At 48.8% G+C, this 20,846-nt stretch overlaps 1 protein-coding gene across 3 annotated transcripts in view; it reads right to left on the reverse strand.

The window, feature by feature from the left end:
• Positions 1-5,662: 5,662 nt before the first annotated feature.
• The window catches only part of IL6R (interleukin 6 receptor), a 47,202-nt gene continuing 32,018 nt past the window's right edge, over positions 5,663-20,846 (reverse strand). The window contains exons 7-11 of one of the 3 annotated variants that reach the window (XR_011234582.1): positions 17,482-17,528; positions 15,994-16,063; positions 12,743-12,836; positions 12,527-12,648; positions 7,040-7,101 (exon numbers count right to left, since the gene is read on the reverse strand). Coding sequence is in view for 2 of the 3 variants with exons in the window: in XM_069480527.1 (XP_069336628.1) it covers positions 6,855-7,101; positions 12,743-12,836; positions 15,994-16,063; positions 17,482-17,528 (458 nt within the window). In the remaining variant the exon portion in view is untranslated. Of the gene's footprint in view, positions 7,102-9,695; positions 12,649-12,742; positions 12,837-15,993; positions 16,064-17,481; positions 17,529-20,846 lie in introns of those variants that run through there. The other 2 variants (XM_069480527.1, XM_069480528.1) reach the window with 2 other exon arrangements.

Consider the following 20,846-nt stretch of genomic DNA (forward strand, 5'->3'; position numbering starts at 1 on the left):
TTTGCCCCCCAGAGATGGTATTTGCTTGTTAATGGTGTAGCTGGCTGGGCACACCGCCAGCTCCTTGAGGGCACAGTCGTCCAGTAAATACTCCTTGAATGAATCCTTCTACCCAGACAGAAGCACCACTCACGTGGTGGTGACCATCCTTTCAGAGGCAGTGCATGTAATAAGGTGTCCACACCGTAAATAAAGTACAATTTGAGGATTTTGAAGGAAGTTCATTCAAGTTTGTACCAGTGAACCAGCAAAAGAAAACCAAATCATTCGCGCACAGTCCCGAGGTGTGGACAGATGGAGATGGAGGAGGAGTTTGATTTGGCCCCTGATCAAGGAGCACGGAGCTCAAGGAATCAGTTGTGCCCCTGCCCTTTGTGACTCATCTTCTCCAGCTGCCGTGGGGCCATCTGTGGGAGCCCCAGAACCCTGCCTTTGTATGTGGCTCAGACTCCCATGGCTCAGCTTCCAGCCCCTGCTCATGCCAGGAGGCATGACAAGCCAAACGGGGACGCCAGGCCCATCTCCTCCTGGGGGTGAGTGGGTTAGGACTCCACCCAGCACAGGTGAGCGCAGCTGGCCTAGGAAAGGGGTTAGGACAAGAGGCCCATGGAAGTGGTCACCAGTGGCTGGTGGGTGGGGAGGGCCCTGAGTCCCATGGCGAGAGCAAAGAGCCCCAGCCGTGGAGCCAGGCACACCCAGGCTGGAGTCTGGCTCAGCCTCGTAAGTAGTTTGGCATCTTGGACTGCTATCTGCACCAATATAAACCTCGGTTGCCTCATCTGTAAACAGGTGAAAATACTTACTTCGCAGCATCATTAGGATAAGGAAAAAAATGCTGTTTATAAAGCATGTGGTGGACAGCAGTCCCCAACCTTTTTGGCACCAGAGACCGGTTTCATGGAAGACAGTTTTTCCACGGACCAAGGGTCGGGGAGTGGGGTGTCATGGGTGGGGGGAGGTGGTGTGCATCTCAGGCAGTGATACACAGGCCTGTTTCCTAACAGGCCACAGACCAGTACTGGGCCACAGCGTGGGGATTGGGGACCACAGCAATCAAGGATCAATAAGCAGTAGCCATTATTATTAGCTAATTTTAATACTTCATCACTACCATAAAGGGACTGTGGACTTCTAGGTAACCAATAGGGCTGGTGGTTACCTCTTTGCTGCCTGTAGATTTTGTTTTTCATTACTAGCCACTGTAGCATGTTGCTATAGAATCTTACTTCCAACCCTGGGGTCCCCAGCACAGCAATCCTCAAAGCTGGCCGCACAGCAGAATCACCCGTGGCACTTAAACTCATGCAGTCAGACACCTGCTGTTTGATCCCCAGGGTCTGGGGTTGGAGCCTGGCCTTTGCCGGACACACAGGCTGAAGTGTGAGGCACCCACAGCACCTACCCCGTCACGGAAACTTACAGTTGGTATCACTCCCAAGGTTCATCGCCACCTTCATTGGAACCACCTGGGCAGCTTACTTAGCTTTCTGGGGTCCACATCACACCTACTGAAGTGGAATCCCTGAGGGTAAAGGTGGGAACGGGATTCTGGCAAGCCGACTGCGGCGACTCCATTGCACACCCGCGTGTGCTCGTGCTTGCAGGACGACGTGAGTGCTGTGTGCGGGTCGCTGTCTTCTGCCCCTTTTTAATTCTCTCTTCATCTATTGCTGGTCACAGACTCCAGCATGTCCCCCTAAATTTAAACACTCTTATTGAGCAACACACAAGCTTACCCAAAATGGACTATAACTGCCCTCCTGATAAATTTTATTCTTTAAAAAAATCATAATGAAATACCAAATGCAGCTTCCATTATGCAGTAAGCTATTTTCTTTGAGGACACTGGGCAGCTTTATTAAGCAGTTGGAAGTTATCTTATAAGGAGGAACACCCTTACTTGAATATCACACGCACCTGTAGTGTGTTTTGTGATTCTGCTGAAAAACTTAATTGGATTCATGTTTTGGGTTACTACCTAAAACTGTTTTGGTGTGAAATAGGACATGGCTGAAATAGTGTTTTGTTTTTTAAGTGACATACATCTGCAGAAGACAGACTTTCATTTTAACGACTAAGGATTTGTCAGCATTTGAAAGCCAGTACAGGGCTCGCTCTCATTGCTCACAGCTGCGTGAGCAACAGGCCCACGCCCAGGCCTCCTCCCCCCACGCCCCCCCACCCCCGCCACCACCCTGCCTGAGTCTCCACCCTGCCCTTGCACACAGCAGTGCTGCACTGGAACAGTTTAAAGGCCTGTGAGCAGCACACCTCTGCTCTGCAGGGCGGCAAACGCCGTTTCCTGCCCCCACCCTACTTCTTACAAATCTGCAGAAAGGTTTGGTTTCCTTGTGCCTCAGTAAATAAGGAAAATGCTTTCTTATGAGGTTGTTCCAATAACTGAGTGTTCCTTGCCATCCTCTACAAAAATCACCATCTGCTCTCCCAGATTCTTCTGGAAAGAGCTTCATAGCCATGTCATCCTGACACTGGTGCTGCAAAGAAAGGGAAACAGCTCCTTCCATTTCCTGGCTGCTGTGCCCACTCCCGCACCCCCTCTCCACAGCCCATGCAGCCGGGGACCACAGGGGACAGCCAGTTCCTGTGTCACTTTCTGCAAGACCAGGACCAACCTCAAAGAGGAGAATGTGGTGCCTAGAAGGAGACAGCGTCTCCTCCCAGGGGGTCCTGTGGCTTTCCTCCGACTCCCCAGGAGGGGGCCGAGCAGCGGGGCGTCTCACACTTTTACTTTCAGTCTGAGTTACATAATTTCCAGGCTTCCCTGCAGTTTCCTCCTCTGAACTGTTTACACAGCAACTCTTACCTACAAGGCATCACATGACTTTTCCTCTGTTTAGAAGATGTGGATGGCTGTGTTCCAAGTTTTTTCTACCTAAGATCCTTTTCAATAGGGGACGGAATCGGCCTATCTGAAGATCAAGAGTTGTGGGTGGCCTTTGTGATACTGTTAGCACGCCCACCCCGGCCCAATAAACAGTCTTCTGATGAATAACGGCTCTTCCTTTTCCCTCCCCACCTGTCTGTCATCTGGTCATGATGACGGTAACCATGGCAGAAGCACAGATACCCCTTCCAGAAATCCAGGGACTCATTTTGGGAAACACTTTCATAATTAAAGCCTTTTGAGAAATTGCTACGTCTTTCTTGAACTTATCTAATTTTTTTATACAGGTACTTTGATCCTGCGTTAAGGGGAAACCCACCCCAAAACAGTCCTATTTAATTACCCATCCTTCCTCGCTCCTTTCTCCTCATTAATCATGCAAGTTGTTCTTTAAATGACACAGGTGCCTACAGCATAATTACATCTCATAGTGTGTTTTTAGAAATTATTTATTCCAAACGTTTACAATTTTCACCTTAAATGCACAATAGCTGGTAAAAAGAAAAAACATTGACAAACATAATATATAGGCATCAGCCTTTGGTATTTGCTTTCAGGTAATTAGGTAAAAAACTAAAAACCTTAAAACTATTATTTCTCTCCAAAAAACAGCATAGAGGTGAGGTATTCTATTTAACAGATAGGACCTCCATCCAATGAGTTCGATTAATTAACAGCCTTGCTACATGCTGTTCCAATCCTTTCCTTCCAAAGTAGTTCTTTTGAGCATATGTTCATAAAACTGACAATGTTCCTTAATAATCATTCAGGTTGCCATAGAAACCCCTGGTGCTGGCGCCCAGCCACACTGAGGACAGGAGGCTGGAAGGACCTTTAGGGACGCTCAGGAGCACCTGGCACAGAAGCCGGCTGGCTGGGCTGCCCCCTCCGCCAGCAGCCTGTGCTGACTGTTGCACGGGAGAGCTGGGTGTGGGGCTCAGGGCCCGGTGGATCACAGGTTGCCCCTGCATCTCCAAATTACGACAATTTCTCAGTAACTCCACCTGAAGCTGAATGTCAGAATCCTCCCCAACTGGGTCAGCCTGAAGGACCCGCAATGAGATGATACAGCTCAGCAAAGCAGCTGGGCAAGACATTCCTGAACATTCTCCAGAAAACCCACAATCCGAGACCACTCCCAACCTGCCCCACTGGGCTCTGTTCACCACCAAGTGGGCTCCCTGCGCAGTTCCAGCAGCAGATGCTACGCTCTACCGTGGTGACCAGCTTCCTTTCTCCCAAGGTAGCAGGGGACGGCTGGAGACTCGGTGTGAGCTAGCTCAGAGCCGGGCACGCAAGCCACAGGGGCAAGGGCTCGTCAGGGCAAAGAGGTCTCAGAGTTACCAACGGCCTCCTAGACATATCCAATGCTACCCCCTTGAAATATTTTTAAAAATATTGCATTAATGCTACAAGAATTAATGAGATCACTTTAACTTAGACCTTGAACCAGCATATTTTTTTACTTTTCCCACCCAGCAGGATAAGTTGTCATGCTTAAATTGTCTCTGTCCCAACATTTCACATCTGGCTGCATGGCAGGTGGCTGCAGGTGTTAGGTAACAGCACTGTTGAGGATCCAAGGTAGCAGGTGTGCTGCAGAAACACAGGTAAGAAGGCCCCGTGGACTGAGACACATGTTCAGTTACCACGGATTAAAGGACAGAGAAAGCTTAGGGTATATACCTGTCTACACTAAGCAAAGCCTCCAGCCCAGAGGACAAACATTTCCTTCATTTATACTAGCTTATAAAAAATGAAGGGGAAAAAAACCCTTCTTCAATACAAAAAGAAAAAAAAAAGGCAGTTCCGTTACAATAATAATGAAAGCAATAACAATTTGGAGATCAAAGCTGCCTAGCTCTCGGCAATAATGAGCTATCTGGATTTCACATCTTCCACTAGCACAGCTCTGCCGGCTTTGGTAATATTACATGTGGGCAAAACAGTGTAAAGAATTAAAGAACCGTGGGCACAGAATCACCCTTTCTCATGCAGATTCTCATTTGTAATATTTCCCTTTAACAAGCATTTTTGCTGTTCAAGTCCCAGAAACTTTATACAGGAAAAAAAAAAAAAAAAAAACCACCATAAACACCTGCCTAACTTTTGTCAACTTAAGATGAGTTGCCTGAAGCAGCAACAGGGTCTCAACTGTACAAAGACAGCAATGAAAATCTGAAAATCACTACTTGCTCAAGATAGCAACAGCTTGAACCCAGCAAACAGTAAATAAAACATGGTCGTTTTCATCCTTTTGCACCTGTGTGGGGGTGGTGGCGGTTTTTCTGAAAGGGCAGACCACTAGAAAAGTTTTGCGGTCTGGTAAAATTTGGGTCCGTGGTTACATGACTGAGTTTAATCACAGCTCCACACTGGGCTATACCCCAATACTCGAGGGCACCTGTCTGGGTAACCAGAAATTCAGCTGAAGTGGTTAGTCACAATGTCGCAGCTAGACGTTGGGGCTTCATTTGTAGCTGAGCTGAATCAAACTCCAGGAAAACAAAAAGAGGAAGGCACCGAGGTAAGGGATTTTTAAATGAACCTCCTCTCTGACAACAGGAGGCCCTGGCTGTCAGAGGTGGGGAGTTTCTAGGACCCTGCCTGGCACTCGTGGGAGGCTTCCCTGCACCTCGGCGGGGACCGAGACACCCTTTCCTTCGCAACCGCCCGGGCGCTATGAAGTCACAGCTGCTTTCCCCTAGACTGGAGAAGACACGGGCTATTTTTCCGCTTTTTAAGACAAAAACAAAATACAGAATGAAACCAGTATCTCTTCTCTAGCAGGGAAAAATATTTTTTCTCCTCCTCCTTTTTCAGTTTTGGGCTAAACGAAGTTACTATGTTTTTTACACACCGACACCCAGCGAATACTGGATCTTCCACACTCTGGAGAGAAAATAGTCAGCAGTTTTTTAAAAGCCAAATTGAAGTACATTCTTGCCGGGTTCTTTTTGCTTTTCACATTATCTTCCCTAGTGACTCAGGTTCAGTTGAAAAAACAAAGCTGGAGTGAAACAGTTTGATTTCCACGCCGGCAGGAGCCCTGTCCATCGCGCTCTCCTGTGGGGGCGGTGGGGGCACAGAGAACCTTGGTTTCCAGAGGCCGCGGCCCCCTCGGCTCCCCCACCACAGGGGACCATGGAGACCCATCCGCCTCATCTCTGCTTGTCTCCTCCAGAAGTCCTGAGATCCAAAGCCAATACAGTAGCTTCTGTATTCAGCAAATGCCTGGGATTATCATTCACATTTAGCAAAATGCTAAGGAGGAACTAATTATAATTCCATTTAAAACCATCAGGCCCTGAGATACTGTATTATTCACCCACCCACCCCCAGCTGTTTTTCAAGTGTGGGGAAGAAAGGCAGGAGAGCGCTGCTTCCCCCCTCACCTCTGTGGTTTAAGTAAAAGCCATCCTTAGGCCTAGAAAAATGGAATTGCAAAGGCACTTGGGTTTCAAGAGTTTGAGCCAGAAGATGAACAGGCACAGTGGGCCAGGAGCTAGGCCACTGGGGGAGTCTCTGGCTGGACACACCCGTCCCACCTGCCCGAGGGTACAGCTGGCGGAGAGGTGTTGGCGGTGCGCGACCAGCTTCTCCACACTGAGGCCTCCCAGGCTTTGCCCTCTGAGTGTCCAACAGAGTCTTGACATGGCTGTCCTCATGGTGACCTGAGTTCACTCTGACACCTTTAAGCAGGGCATTTGGGAAGGGAGGTTTGGAAATTCAACCACCTCTTCCTTCTGAACAGATGAAGCAGAGTCATTTTTCATCCATGGTAGAACCTTCTGCAAAGCTCTTCTGTAACAGTGAAGCCAAAGGCTCCACACCCCTGAGATGAGCTGGCACGGCAGTGAGAAGTGTCTTTTGCTAAGCCTGGTTGTGCTCCGTCACCCACGCAGTCCGGCATGCCTGACACCCAGCCTGCCAGGTGCCACATGGCCAGCTATCTGGGGAAGAAGTAGTCTCTATTGCTGATGTCATAAGGGCTCCGTGGGTCCCTGGCATCTGGTCGGCTCTGGTTCAAGGTGTTGTCAGACCCAAGGCTGCTGGGGGACACCGGCGGGGAGATGAGAGGAACAAGCCCTGGGGTGGGCTTGGGCCTCTCAGGGACCAGCTGCCCCAAAGAGTACTGGGGGTGCATGCTCGTCTTGCCTTCTTTCAGAGCCTGCAGCTGCAGCGTCTTCTTGAGCCTTCACACAAACACACAAACACAAACCACACAGATGTTTAGTTCCCCCTGTGTGAACCCACAGTGAAAAACACCGACAGCTGGCGGCCTGGTGGCCTGGAGCTCCCAGGTTTCAGCTCAAAGGAGTGATAACTATCCCATCAGCTTTTTTTTTTTTTAATCACCAGGGATTTCACACTACTCTGGAGAGTTGGTGAGTTTCAAACCCTGACCCCCAAGAAAATAGGTATGTACTGTTGGTCCACTTCACAAGTGAGGAAACTAAGGTATGCATGGCCACGAGTGTCCCTTCATAGCACCAAAAACTCACTTGACCACCCCTTAATTTGTCCTGTTGCCCATTAGGTACACATCATCAGTCCCCAATCCATTTACTTAAAAAAGAGAAAGAAGAAAGTATTCTTTTAGTGGGGAAGGAAAATGGGCCTCTCGGCAGATTAAGGCTGGCAGGAGGCAGATAATTTGCAGGGAAGGGGCAGCTCACCCCACAGCCCTCCTGTTCCTCTTGTATTCCCGTCCTCCCCAGCGCTCCCTAGGCCTCTGCGTCTGCTCCCACCCTGCTGGTGAGTCCTCGCAGACTCAACCGTGGGCACCACTGGGCACAAGTTGACTCATCTGCCAGGAAAGCCAATGTTACACAGGAAGGAGATAGACATCTCTCTGATCACAGCTTCTTCACAGTGCTCCACTCTGGGCCCAAAGCCAGGGCTCAGGAACCAAGAAAAGTCACTTGACAGCTCAAAGATGAGCCGGTGATATGCATCTTCAAAGGTACCGCCAGGTCCCCTTCCTGAAGGGCCCTTCACGGTGCCAGGCAGCCAGGGCCCAGCCTCACCTCCCGTCTCTTGCTTCCCACTTCCAGGCCGACCTACTGCCTCCAACAAACCCAAAGTGGGAGCAAGGAGGCCCCCTCACCTCCAGTTACGCTAGGAAGGGCTGTGAGGGAGGAGGGGAAACCAATGTTAAAAACACGATTTGGGGGATTTTCCTTGGGTTCCTTTTCATATTGACAGGCTATTCCTGTCCTTGTTATGATAAATAATTAATAGTTGGCTCCAAATCCGCCATTGGCTTTCAGCCTGGTATTCAAATGGAATAAACATTCTGCTGGACCTTTGGGGCATAAAAAAATGAGATAAACAAATCTGCAGAATGTTACTTTAGAGCTGCACCATTCGGACACCAGTAGGAAGAGAGCCCAGCAGGGGTGCTTACTGGAGCTATGCGGAGTCCTTGAGTGGAATTCTCCTCCCCTGTGAGAGGACTGGGGAGAAAGTCATTGCACCCTGGATGCCAAAGAACTCAGACCCTCTGACCTAGGAATTCCACTTGTGGGAGTATGCCCTAAAGAAATAACATAGTTATGGGAAAAGCTTTATGCACAAAGATGTTCAACACAGTGTTGTTTATAAAGGCAAAACAACGCCCAAATACCCAACGTTGGCTTGTTATATCTACCTAATACAGGAGTCTGAAGTGAATGAAAGTGAGATTTACAAAGAATTTGTAATAATGTGAAAAATACTTTTGTTATAGTGCTACATTTAAAAGGTAGAATTCGGAATTGTAGAGACAGAATAATCGTGGCTATGTACAAACAAGAAACTAGGCAGAGGAAAAAGACTCAAAGGAAATTCACTTCAACAGTAAGTGTCCTTGGTCTGCGTGGGTTGTTCACTTTGTGGAAATTCATAGCGCTGTATATGCCTGGCACGTCCACTCTCCCGTGTGTTTGTTAGACTTTGATCACATTTACATTTTTAAAATTAATAGTAGATAACTTTGGATAACATACGATTTTTTTCTTCTTTCTATTTGTCAGTAGTTAGCAAATCACCTGTAATAATCATATATCATATATATATACACACCATATATATGTTTTTTTTTAAGTCCCTGTTGACCTTATTTAACCAAAATGAGAGCAATCACTGTCCTCAGTTTTGTCAGAGCAACTAGATAGGTAACCAGAGCTTTCCTTTTGAAATATTTTGAAGAGAGAATGAAACCCGTTCTGAAAATCACTAAGCTCAAAAGGGCCTTTGAAACCAGCCAGCCTGGGGGTGGCCACACCCGGTGGCATGGGTGAGCGTGAGCAGGGCTGGGGGCAGGAGAGGACACGGGGCAGGTAGAAGGAAGAAACAGCTGAGCTATGGACTTCATTTGCACCTTGACCTCCGCCTTTTATCTGTTTTACATATTTGGGCTTCAAACATTTTTGTTTAAAGAAAAAGTTCTGTAGCTAAAAGAAGCTTTTTAAAATACTCGTAACAGCTCACTTTTGTTAAAAAATATGAGTCTCCTCCCCAAAGGCCACAGAGAGTACCCCCTGCACCCAGCCACTTCCATGGCCCAGGACACCATGAAAGCCCCTTTGCCCCAGGTGTGGAGGTAGAAAATCTCTGATTTTAAAATATTGGAATCAGACACTACATTGAATACAAAACGATTTTTAAATCATAAGCATATACATAGGAAGTCCTCACTTAATGAAAAATATGCATATGCTAGATACATTTGTAGAAAAATAATTCTCTGCTAGGAGAATCCTATTTTCCCAGTGCCTGAGAGCATAAAATAGAATTGGGGGGGGGGGCAGGAATAGGGTGGGAAAAATTGGCCCCTGTAAGTTATAACATCCACTTAACAAGACGGCATGCTTTTTTCAACAGCACATTTAAATTTTTATAAATTGTCACTGATGTTGCTGGAAAAATATTTAGGAAAATGTGTTTGGGACACAAAATAAATGTGCTCAAAGTAAAAATATGGTATCATCAACTGGCAGGATGAATGTCCACCTGCCTCTCACAATCTACCTATTGTAAATGTAACCATCCCAGCGGCCACCGTGGTTCAGCCACTTTAGTACTCCCAGACCCCCACAGTATCTCTACATCTATACTCTTTTCTTGACGGGAGAGATTTGGGGAGTAGAGGAGTTTTTCATCACTTGAAATAACCAGCCTCTTTCCAAATAAATTTGCCTTACACAGAAGAAAATGGAAACTCACCCAGCTAGGAAATAAATTACTAATATGTTCTCAGTGCAGGGCACTCGCCCTATCTGTGCCTGCAGGGACTCTGGTTGTTTAGCAACCAGCCAGTGTCCAGGCATCATCAGCAGATTAGCCACCTAGGTCTGTTTGCAGCCTAATACTTCTCAGTTAGTGGTTAATAGCACACCAAGATGGCACTGCTCATTAAAGGCCAGTGGTGAACTGATAGGACCAGCTGGGCCCACCTCTAGCCAACAGCAGATAGTACCATGGGCAGGGACTGTCAGAGCATGTGTTCCAGTCCTGGCTCTCACTTGTCCTTGGGCAAGCAAGTCATTTTACCTCTTGGGGCTGTTTTCTCATTTATAAAGTGAAAGAATTTGACTAGATGTCCCCTAAGGCCCTATCCAAAGAGCATGAGCTTTAGGTTTGAATCTTGGCCTTACCCTTCCTAACTGTAATCACTCAACCTCTTTCAGCTTCAGTTTCCTCATCTGTCAAACAGAAATCATATCTACTCTACAGGGTGTATGGTGGATTATGAGAAAGGCATGTTGAAGCCCTAATACTGTAGAAATAGGGTTAGCAGGCAAGGGGTAGGCCCCTGAATGCCGACATGGCCCCTCTCTGGCCAAAAGATTTTGCTTCCTCCAAGGAGCTACCTTCACTCATTAGGAATCTTATCTTCTGCACACCCTTTGGACGGCTTGTTCACTACTTTATTGAAAAACCAAAGTGAGAGCAACCCTGAACCCAATTTAAATTGCCATCTTACTAATCTTCCAACCCCAACCACCATGGATAGTCAAGCTAACGAGGGCCACTGGAAGGATCCAGCGAGCTAACGTGCAGTAAGCTCTCTGCCCAGAGGCCGAGGTCTTACTCCCCCTTCCCAAAGACCCTCAAAGACCAACTCCCACAATCACCAGCAGGAGTCTCTTGCAAGTCACACACGAGGTAAGAAGAAAGGAAGGACAGAGTGCAGTTTCCCCTCCACTCGTATTATCATCAGGATTAACCACTGCCCAAAGGGCCCAGGCTGATTTATTTTAGGGCTTCAGCTTCTGCAAAATTGCAAGTTCCCGCAGTAAAATCATGAACACTTGAAAGTTTCATTATTGCCTGCTCCTTGGGGACACAGCTGACTAACTCTTCTGCAAGCTTGGGAATGAACGACAAAACCAAAGACCAAATGGAGAGCGGGAGATGAGGATGAAATGGGCACAATGAGACAGTGGCCAGGGCGCCAACTCAGCCTGAAAGAGTATTTCCTAACCACGGCTGGAAGGGAGCACTAGGGCAGAACATTCAAAGGTCACTCTTTTAATTCTACATGGACTGAGACATGCATATTCCCAAGGAGGTCTTGCCAGCCACCTTAGATTTAACTGTGTACATACATACCTCTGTTGTGGGGCTTCTCACATGGTACTTTAATCATTCTAGTATGTGGCCCTTGGAAGGGAGGAAAGGTCATGTTCATTTTGGGATCCCAGAGCCTATGGTGTTAGTTCAGTGTTTCACGCATACTCTTCCCTCTGGTTGTCACAACCCCAGCGTCCCCTGGTCCTTCTCCAGCCCCGCAGGCCACTCCTCCTCCACACAACTTTCCAATGTTGGGTTTCTGCAGGCCCCTGTCGTCAACCCTATCCCCATCCTCTCCCGTGGCTCTAATTACTATCTACATGCTGGTGACAACCTGAATTGTCTTCCAAACATGCCCACTTGACGTTCTCACAAGCACCTCAAACTCAGTAGGTCCCAAAGTGCAGTGGTGTTTTCCACACAGATGTGTATTCTCCCTGGTGTTTCCGCTCTCAGTGAATGACACCACCATCGCCCAGGTGCTGAAGCCAGAAACTTGAGGATCACCCTGACTCCTCCTTCTCCATCCTCTTCATCTAATCCATCATCAAATCCTGTCAGTTCTACTTCTAAAATACACCTTCAATCCTTCATGGCTCTCCAGCCCATTGCCACCACTCTACAACAGGCTCCTGTGGTCCCTTGCCCAGAGGCTGGGCTGCCACGTCCATTTTAGCTCTCCCATCTGCTCTCCAAACTGCATGGAGAGGGATCTTTTAAAACTGCAAACCTGACCAGGTTCTTCCTAGAACCCTCCAACAGGCACTCTTTATGCTCAAGAGAAGGCCTAAAACCCTTCCAGTCTCTTTCAAAACCTCCCATGACCTGGCTCCAACCCACTTCTCTGCTATTTCCTGCCCCAGGCCTCCCCCATACTGCTATGCATACACACATGCATGTGCATACACACACACACACACACACGCACACATACACCCTCAACCATGTTACATACTATGCTTCTCTCCTATAACCCTCTTCTTTCTCCTCCTCCTTAGTGCTACGTCAGTTTGCCTTACCATGGGATGCTCTTTTTGTAGCTCTCACCACACCAGTAATTACCTCTTCGTGTCTGGCTTCCTCCTGAGACTGTATCTATCCTGTCCACCCTTGTCTCTGACAGCACCTAAGACAGGGCTTGGCCTCACAGTAGGTGGCCTGTGTGCCATGGTGTGTGCACTCATCTGTTGAATGAATGAATGCTCCGTAAATTTCTGATGACTGATGGGCAGAGGAAAGAAGAGAACACCACAGGGCCCGCCCCGGGACCCGTCTCACCTCAGGACAATGCCAATGCAGAGGAGCGTCCCGAAGGCCAGGCTTCCTCCAGCCACCAGGAACGTGGGCAGTGGTGCCGAAGAAGAATCTTGCACTAGGTTAAAAAAAAAAAAAAAAAAAGATAGTGGAGAAAAAATGAATAGGAGGAAAATCAGGAGGAAAACGAGAAGGAGGAGGAAAAAAACACTTAGCTGGTGCTGTCAAAAGCCTCAGAAGACCCTTACCCCTGGAAGAGGAAACAGCTGTGCCAACCAACAGGCCACCTGACAAGCTTAACAGTTTTCTGGCCAAAGCCAACTCTAGAAGAGCCACCCCCAGCATAATCTGACAGACCCCACCACTTGGCAAGAAATACACCTCAAGCTCGGCCAGCCACAGACTCCCACTCACTTTCAGAGTGGTTTCTCTGGTGGCATTCCACCTACCCGCTCAAGACACAGAGGGGGTACAAGAAACAGAAGGCTTTGGGGACCTCCTTGATGGCAGCTCCATTGAGGACGATGCCAGAGAGGCTCAGATGCTTTAAATAAAGTATTTGGAAGCAGTTTTCCCCATTGGGGTGTCATCTCTTGCCTGTCCCCCCACCTGGCACTCAAGTCCCAGCCATGTGAACTTCACTGGGTTCTCCAACATGCTGTGTTCTCTTTCCTCCAGGGCTTTCCACACATGTTCCCTCTTCTCTCCAGAACGCTCTTCCCACCTTTGCTGCACCCCTGTGCTGTCCAGTCCCTACATGGTCTTTGGGTGTCAGATGAGGTAATGTCACTTCCTTTGAGAAGTGACCACGCTCCAAGCTGTGTAAGTGCCCCTCCTGGTTAATTCTCCAGTTCCACCTCCAGACTGAGCTCCCTGAAAGTGGGACCACATGTATCTTTTCACTGTTATACTCCCAGCTGCTCACACAGTGCCTAACACAAAGCAGGCTCTGAAAAATATTTTACTGAATGGAGGAAAGAACAAACTAGCTCCACAAGCAGTCATGTCTTCCCACAGAAAGACCCTTCCTACAACTGCCAGAGACCCTGGACTGGACAGAGGGTACGTCTAAGCAGAGCCATCGTTCCCTCCTCCTGTTGGGAATGCAATAGCCACAGTCGTATGGACCCAGGATTCAGGCTCTTCTACCCCAAATGGTTTCCACTGTGGATGAAGAGGCACCTGCCAGTCACCATTTCAGAAGCCCACTGGAGGCATCATGATGAGCCCAGATGGTGAGTGGGCATTGACCGCAAGGACAGGTCTCTCCGACTGTGTCCCATGTCTCTTGATAGAAGCAGCTGTGCAATGAAAGCAGTGTACTTGGCTTGCTCATTTATTAATATTTCATCATCTTTTATATTTTTTCCTTCATTCAACAAATATTTATTGAGTTTCTTTCATGAACCAGGCTTTGTTCTAAGCCTCAAGGATACAGAGGAAAGCATGGCCGAAAAGTTCCTTTCCTCCTGGATCATACATTCTAATCAAGGGAGACAAATAAATGTGGTTTTTTGGTTTTGGTTTTTGTCCTCAGGAAAGAGCTCCCTGAGAAGGGGACATTTGAGCAGAGACCCGAGTGGTAAGAAGGAGCTGGCCAAGTGGAGGTCAGAGGAGGAGTGTCCAGGCAGCGCAAGCAGCAAGTGCAAAGGCCCTGGGGCAGAGTGTGTGTGCAGGGGCAAGGAGTGCAGCAGCTGGAGCAGAGCTACGAGAGGAGAATGGAGAGGTGAAGTCTAAAGACAGGGAACTACCTGGCTCTGCTAGGGCTCCTCAGGGAGACCAGGGGAGATGGCACTGAGCCAGAGAGAACTTGCATTTGTGTTTTAAAGGTCACACTGGGTGCTGGTTGGAAAATAGTCGGTTGGGGGTTAAGACTATAAGCCAGTAGACCAGGTGGCAGCTCCAGAAGCCCTGCAGGGTGCCAGACAGCAGTGGCTGGCTCAGGTGCTGGAGGTGGTGAGAAGTGGTCAGCTTCTGGACATGTCTCGAGGTACAGCTGACAGGAGCTGCCGAGAGACCGGCCATGGGATGAGGGGTAGGAGAGGAAGCAGGGTTCACCGCGCCTGAGCAACCCGGCGAATGTGGGACCAGACGTGGGGAAGATGGAGAAGAACAGATCTGGGTGGGAGAGGGGCAGAGGCATCGAGCGTCCTCTGTTAGACGTGTCAAGTTTGAGGTCTCTGGTGGGTATCCCGTATGCTGACGAGGCAGCTGAACACCGGAGTCTGGGTGTTAGTGGAAAGGTCAGGATGGAGACAGAAATTCGGGAGTCATCAGCCCATAGGTGGCCTTTGAAGACACGGAGCTGGATGAGGTCATCAGTGAGGGTGGGCAGAGAAGACACGAGGGTCCCTCTCCTCCATGGCAGCCTCTAAACTCCCAACCTCCTGCCATCCTGCCCGTACCATTCAAGGTCCATTTTAAATGGCACCTCCTCCAGGAGCTTCCTGTGATTGCCCCGCTGGGTATGTTCTCTCAAGTCTCTAAGCTCTACTCACTGTATCTACGCCTCCTCCCTTTTGGCCCATCTCACAGCCTGCTCCTAGTTACAGTTACTGATTTACTCTTGGGCAGAGCTGCCCACTGGACTGGGGCCTCCTTGAGCGCAGGGGTGGCTTTCATTCACTCTGAGTCCCCAGCTGCGCAGAGCTCAGCTCCAGGTATCTAGCAGGTCCTCCATAGGTGCACTGCTCCCCGCTAGGGCTCTGCACCTGGGAAGGTGCAGCACGGCAGCCAGCATCAGGTGCAGGCAGGAATCTGCCCGGAAGGGGAATGAGGCCAAGGACTTCCCCACAAAGCCCAAGAACTATCAGATGGAGCTGCTCAAGAACCTCTGGAATCTGGATGCCACGAGTCCCCTATATCCAGCAAAACAAACACAGGACCTGGGATTGTTCTGGATTTCAAATGTTGGTACGTTTTCCTGGTCTTGCAGGTATGGAGAATCAGAAGCGTTGAAATCAAGGGCTCCCAAAACAAAGACTTCCCTCAACGGGTATTCCATTTCAGACTCCATTGATTTTGTTCGCAGCATGTGCATTTGCACTGTGGGCCAGTTATGAAATACTTCACTGATTTGTCCCGCTCTTCCTATGGTCTCTTCACTGTACCTTAGCTAACTTCAACAAACTTCCTCCAACTTCAACATATAAAGGAATAAAAGAACATTTCTGCCATTGATCCTCTGCCAGCCTGTCCAAATAAGAAAGGACTTTCTGAAGACACAAGTCTTGAGTCCCTCAGACCACAGGAGTACAAAAATATCCAGTCCTTACCTGGGAGGCTTGTTGCATTTGCCGAGTCTCCGGAGAGAATATTATCATCCTCAGTAGTAGTAGTAGGTGCCTAAAAGAGACATTCCTCACCATGAGCCTGTTTCTGCAGATTCCACCACCATCAGACCCAATTCAGGAGTCACCTCCTCCTCAGAGCTCCCCCCAAGGCATTCTTTTCTCCACCTCATGAACCTCTCAGCATCTGACCTTTGTCTCCCTCAACTTTCCACTAATATGTGCATTATTTGTATCCACAGCGTGCCTGCTTAAAGTGGGGATTCCTTTGTAACTGCCTCTCCGGCAAGGACCCAGCACCCTGCACAGAAGAAATACTCAACGCATACACTGGAGCAGCAGCTGTCTTTGTGGATCTGGTGCTTACAGTTAAAGCACCGACTGGAATCCTCGCTTCACCACTTGCTATATGACCTTGGCCAGATTTCTTAACCCTTGTGGGCCTCAGTTCTGCTCCCTTGTCAGGTTAACATGAAGATTGAATGAAATAGCAAATGAGGCCAGGTGCAGTGACTCACACCTATAATCCTAGCACTTTGGGAGGCCGAAGCGGGAGGATTGCTTAAGGCCAGGAGTTCGAGACCAGCCTGAGGAAGACCCTGTCTCTACGAAAAATAGAAAAATTAGCCAGGCATGGTGGTGCACATCTGTAGTCCCAGCTACTTGGGAGGCTGAGACAGGACTGCTTGAGCCCAGGAGTCTGAGGTTGCAGTGAGCTTCGATGACACCACTGCACTCTAGCCTGGGAGACAGAGCAAGACCCTGTCTCAAAAAAAGAAAAAAAAAAAATAGCAAATGCAGTGCTCATAGTTTAGCAGGGCATGGCTAATCCTCCATCAGGGTCAGTTCCCCTAGAAGCTGTGTTGGGAGCTCTCCAGCCCCACAGGCGTGGGCTCTCCCTGCAGCTGTTCCTGCAGGTGCCCAGACAGTCCTACCTCAAACACGGTTAAGGTTCAGGAGTCCCGGGCTCCTTTCCCTGTGCTGCCCAGCTTCAGAAGTGGCTGTGCCTCCCAGCTTAGCATTTAGGGAATTAAGGACAACAGGAGAAGATATAGTTGGATGGGAAATTGGATTACTCAAATAATTTGTTAAGCAGCTTCAGAGGTAATCCTCTTTCCAATACATTATGACACCCAGGAGTCCACAGGGGAGGGATTCGGATGGACTGAATCTGGGTCTCAAGCTAAGCCGTTAGTGGTGTCCAGAAAGCTCAGAGATGAAACAGCAGCCTCTGGACGCAGGGCAGTTCCGTGCACCAGGCCAGCGCTGCTTCACACTTGATAGTACTGGGACAGGAGAACTGCTCTCGTCCCCTTTCACTGAGGCTTGAAAAGGACAAGCAATTCATCCATGGCCACACTTCTAGTAAGTGACAGAGCTGGCATTTCAACCAAATTCTGTCTGGCACCAACCCACACACTCCTAACCGCTAGGGGCTGCTTCTCTGACCCTTTTCTAAGAACGTGAGCTCACCTGAGTGCAGGTGGACACCTTGGCCTGCGCCGGAGGACTGCTGGATTCTGCGGATAGAAGGAAGGGTTGTTATTAGTGATTCATGGACCCTGGAGTCCTGTCTAATGGGCTTCAGAAGCAGAAAAAAGTTCGCACAATGTTATTTAAAAGAACCTGGAATTACCAAATATCCAACCATAAGAGACTAGCTATATAAATTATGACACAGCCATATTACACAACACCCTTTAAAAATAGTTTAGAAAAACATTAAAGATAAGATATAATGTTGTATGAAAAATGCAAAATAAGAAAAAGTCCATACGTTGGGCGTGGTGGCTCACGCCTGTAATCCTAGCACTCTGGGAGGCCAAGGTGGGAGGATCGCTTGAGATCAGGAGTTCGAGACCAGCCTGAGCAAGAGCGAGACCTCGCTCTTGAATAGAAAGAAATTATATGGACAGCTAAAAATATATACGTAGAAAAATTAGCCAGGCATGGTGGCGCATGCCTGTAGTCCCAGCTACTCGGGAGGCTGAGGCAGGAGGATCGCTTGAGTCCAGGAGTTTGAGGTTGCTGTGAGCTAGGCTGACGCCACAGCACTCTAGCCCGGGCAACAGAGCGAGACTCTGTCTCAAAAAAAAAAAGAAAAAAAGAAAAAAGAAAAAGTCCATGTAGTTTGATCCACAGTTTCTAAAGAAACATATTTATATAATTATTTATAGGATATACATATATATCATAATACCATACATTCATACACAGGAAGAAATAAATGGAAGGGTAGACATCAGCAGATATAAGCACTATTAACATTCTGACTTCCTTCTATGCACCTTCTTGCAATAAAAAATATACAACAAGGCCGGGAGCGGTGGCTCACGCCTGTAATCCTAGCACTCTGGGAGGCCGAGACGGGTGGATCGCTCAAGGTCAGGAGTTCGAGACCAGCCTGAGCAAGAGCGAGACCCCGTCTCTACTAAAAATAGAAAGAAATTATATGGACAACTAAAATATATATAGAAAAAAATTAGCCGGGCATGGTGGCGCGTGCCTGTAGTCCCAGCTACTCGGGAGGCTGAGGCAGTAGGATCGCTTGAGCCCAGGAGTTTGAGGTTGCTGTGAGCTAGGCTGACGCCATGGCACTCACTCTAGCCCGGGCAACAAAGTGAGACTCTGTCTCAAAAAAAAAAAAAAAAATGTACAACAAACAGTACCATTTTCATCCGCCTGGATGGGTTTAGTACACCTTGCAGGAGAAGGGCTGTGTCCCTCCCCTTCGTGGGAACAGCATTTCTGCAGAAACCCCCAAAGAGGGTTTCTGGCCAGAGGAGGCCAAGTAGCCAAGTGAGAGCCAGGCCCCGAGGGGCCAGAAGCCAGACCGTGACAGGCAATGGGTGGAACGCTGTGGATTTCAAAATATTTTCTTGTCAGTTCATCATTTTTCCATTAAGAAGTCTAAAATACCACAGAAATGGCTTACACAAACATGACAAGCCTCCCTGAGCCAGGATCAGGAAGGACTAGCAAGGGGGTGGAAGATAGGGTGGTCTTGTTTCTTCTGCTCGGGAGAGAATTTCCAGCGGGAATACACCATCCCCAGGAAGGAAGAAAACCACACACCACAGCACTAGGGGGGTGTAAGAACACATCTTCCCTCCTCATTATACAGAGATGAAACAGAGGCCCAGAGAGGGCAAGCAACCTGTCCAGGGTCACACAGCAAATATGACCAGAATTGAACCAAGAATTCATGGAAGAAACCCAGTTTCTCATTCCTTTGTGCTCCTCCCAGCCCAGCCTAGCAGAGAACCGTTAGACTTACAGCAGGGCATGACTGAGGGGTGACCAGAGGGTGTGGGGGCACTAGTATGAAAGCTAAAACCAGGAGATGGGAGCAAAACTAAATAGAAAATATGAGGGACCATGGATGGTCGTTTAGCCCAGAGTTTCCCAAACCCAGCCACATTTGGCATCACCTCGAGCCTTCCAGGCCCCACCCCAGACCTGTGGCCTCAGAATCCTGGGGATGGGACCCAGTCATCCGGGTTTTTAAAAGGCTCCCCAAACTCAGAGATATGCTTCAGGAAGAAAGGTTTCTACCCTCAGTGCTGACCACCAACACACATGTGGTCCAGGGAATGACGTGTAACCTCTGGTGGCTCAGATTTCCAGGGTTAAAGTGAGAATAAACCACAAAGCCAGACACTCACAGGCAGAGGGGAGGAAAGACCATGGGAGCCGCAGGAGCAGCGCCAGGCAGCTCCTTCCACCCTGAGCAAGCTGACCCTTCTTCACGCCCTTCTCCACAGCCTCTAAACCACCGACCAGAGCTAGTCCCTGCCCCTCCACTCAGGCACAAAGTAAATAAATGAACCTCACTGAGGAGCCAAGGGTCTTCTGAGGGAAAATGAATCACCTCCAGCAGACACGCACTGGTCTGGTCCAGGACGGTCTGCAGAGAGAAGTCTACTGGTCTGAGGCCAAAGGAGAAGCACACGGAAACGGCTGCGGGTGCGCCCCGTGGCGTACGGCTGCCAGTGTCCATTATCCTGAGATGATGACCTTCCACGTTTTGGGGGGTTAAAGCACACTTTCTTTTATGAAATAATGGTGGTGGTAAATGGCAATTGCTATTTTTCACTTACTTTTTAAGTCATATGGCCTTACTTAGTAAAACTAAAAGTTGGCAACCTTGGGCCAGGCCCGGTGGCTCACATCTATAATCCTAGCACTCTGGGAGGCTGAGGTGGGAGGATTGCTTGAGCTCCAGGGTTGGAGAACAGCTCCTAACTGAGCTGAGTGAGAGTGAGACCCTATCTCTACTAAAAATAGAAAAATTAGCCAGGCGTGGTGGTGTGCACCTATAGTCCCAGCTCCTCGGGAGGCTGAGACAGAAGGGTCGCTTGAGCCCAGGAGTTTGAGGTTGCTGTGAGCTAGGCTGACACCACAGCACTCTAGGCCGGGCAACAGAGTGAGACTCTGTCTCAAAAAAAAAAAAAAAGTTGGCAACCTTAATTGGTCCCTGGAATTCTCTCTGAAATTTTACAGGCCTGTGAAATCCCAATGTCTGGGAACCTCTGAGCTAGGCACAGGGAGGTCAGGCAGGCAGAGGGGAGGATGTGGGAGGAGGTGACACAGGGATGAGCAGGGAAGCAAGAGCGGAGTGCCCCAGATGGATGGCACAAGGACGGAGGGCACATCCTCCAAGGTGCTGGCCAGGACGGTACAGTGGAGGGAGAGAGGCACGTGTGGGAGGCCAGGCATGAGGGAGAGGTGCAGAGCCCAGAAGGCCCTCTGCACCAGGCTCAGGAGCTCGGGCTTCACCTGGAAAACCACGGGAGACACGGCTGTCGGTGGGAGCGACGGAGGCAGGCTTGTGATTT

This window comes from Eulemur rufifrons, chromosome 8, assembly GCF_041146395.1.
Source record: "Eulemur rufifrons isolate Redbay chromosome 8, OSU_ERuf_1, whole genome shotgun sequence".
In the NCBI taxonomy this organism is placed as follows: domain Eukaryota; kingdom Metazoa; phylum Chordata; class Mammalia; order Primates; family Lemuridae; genus Eulemur; species Eulemur rufifrons.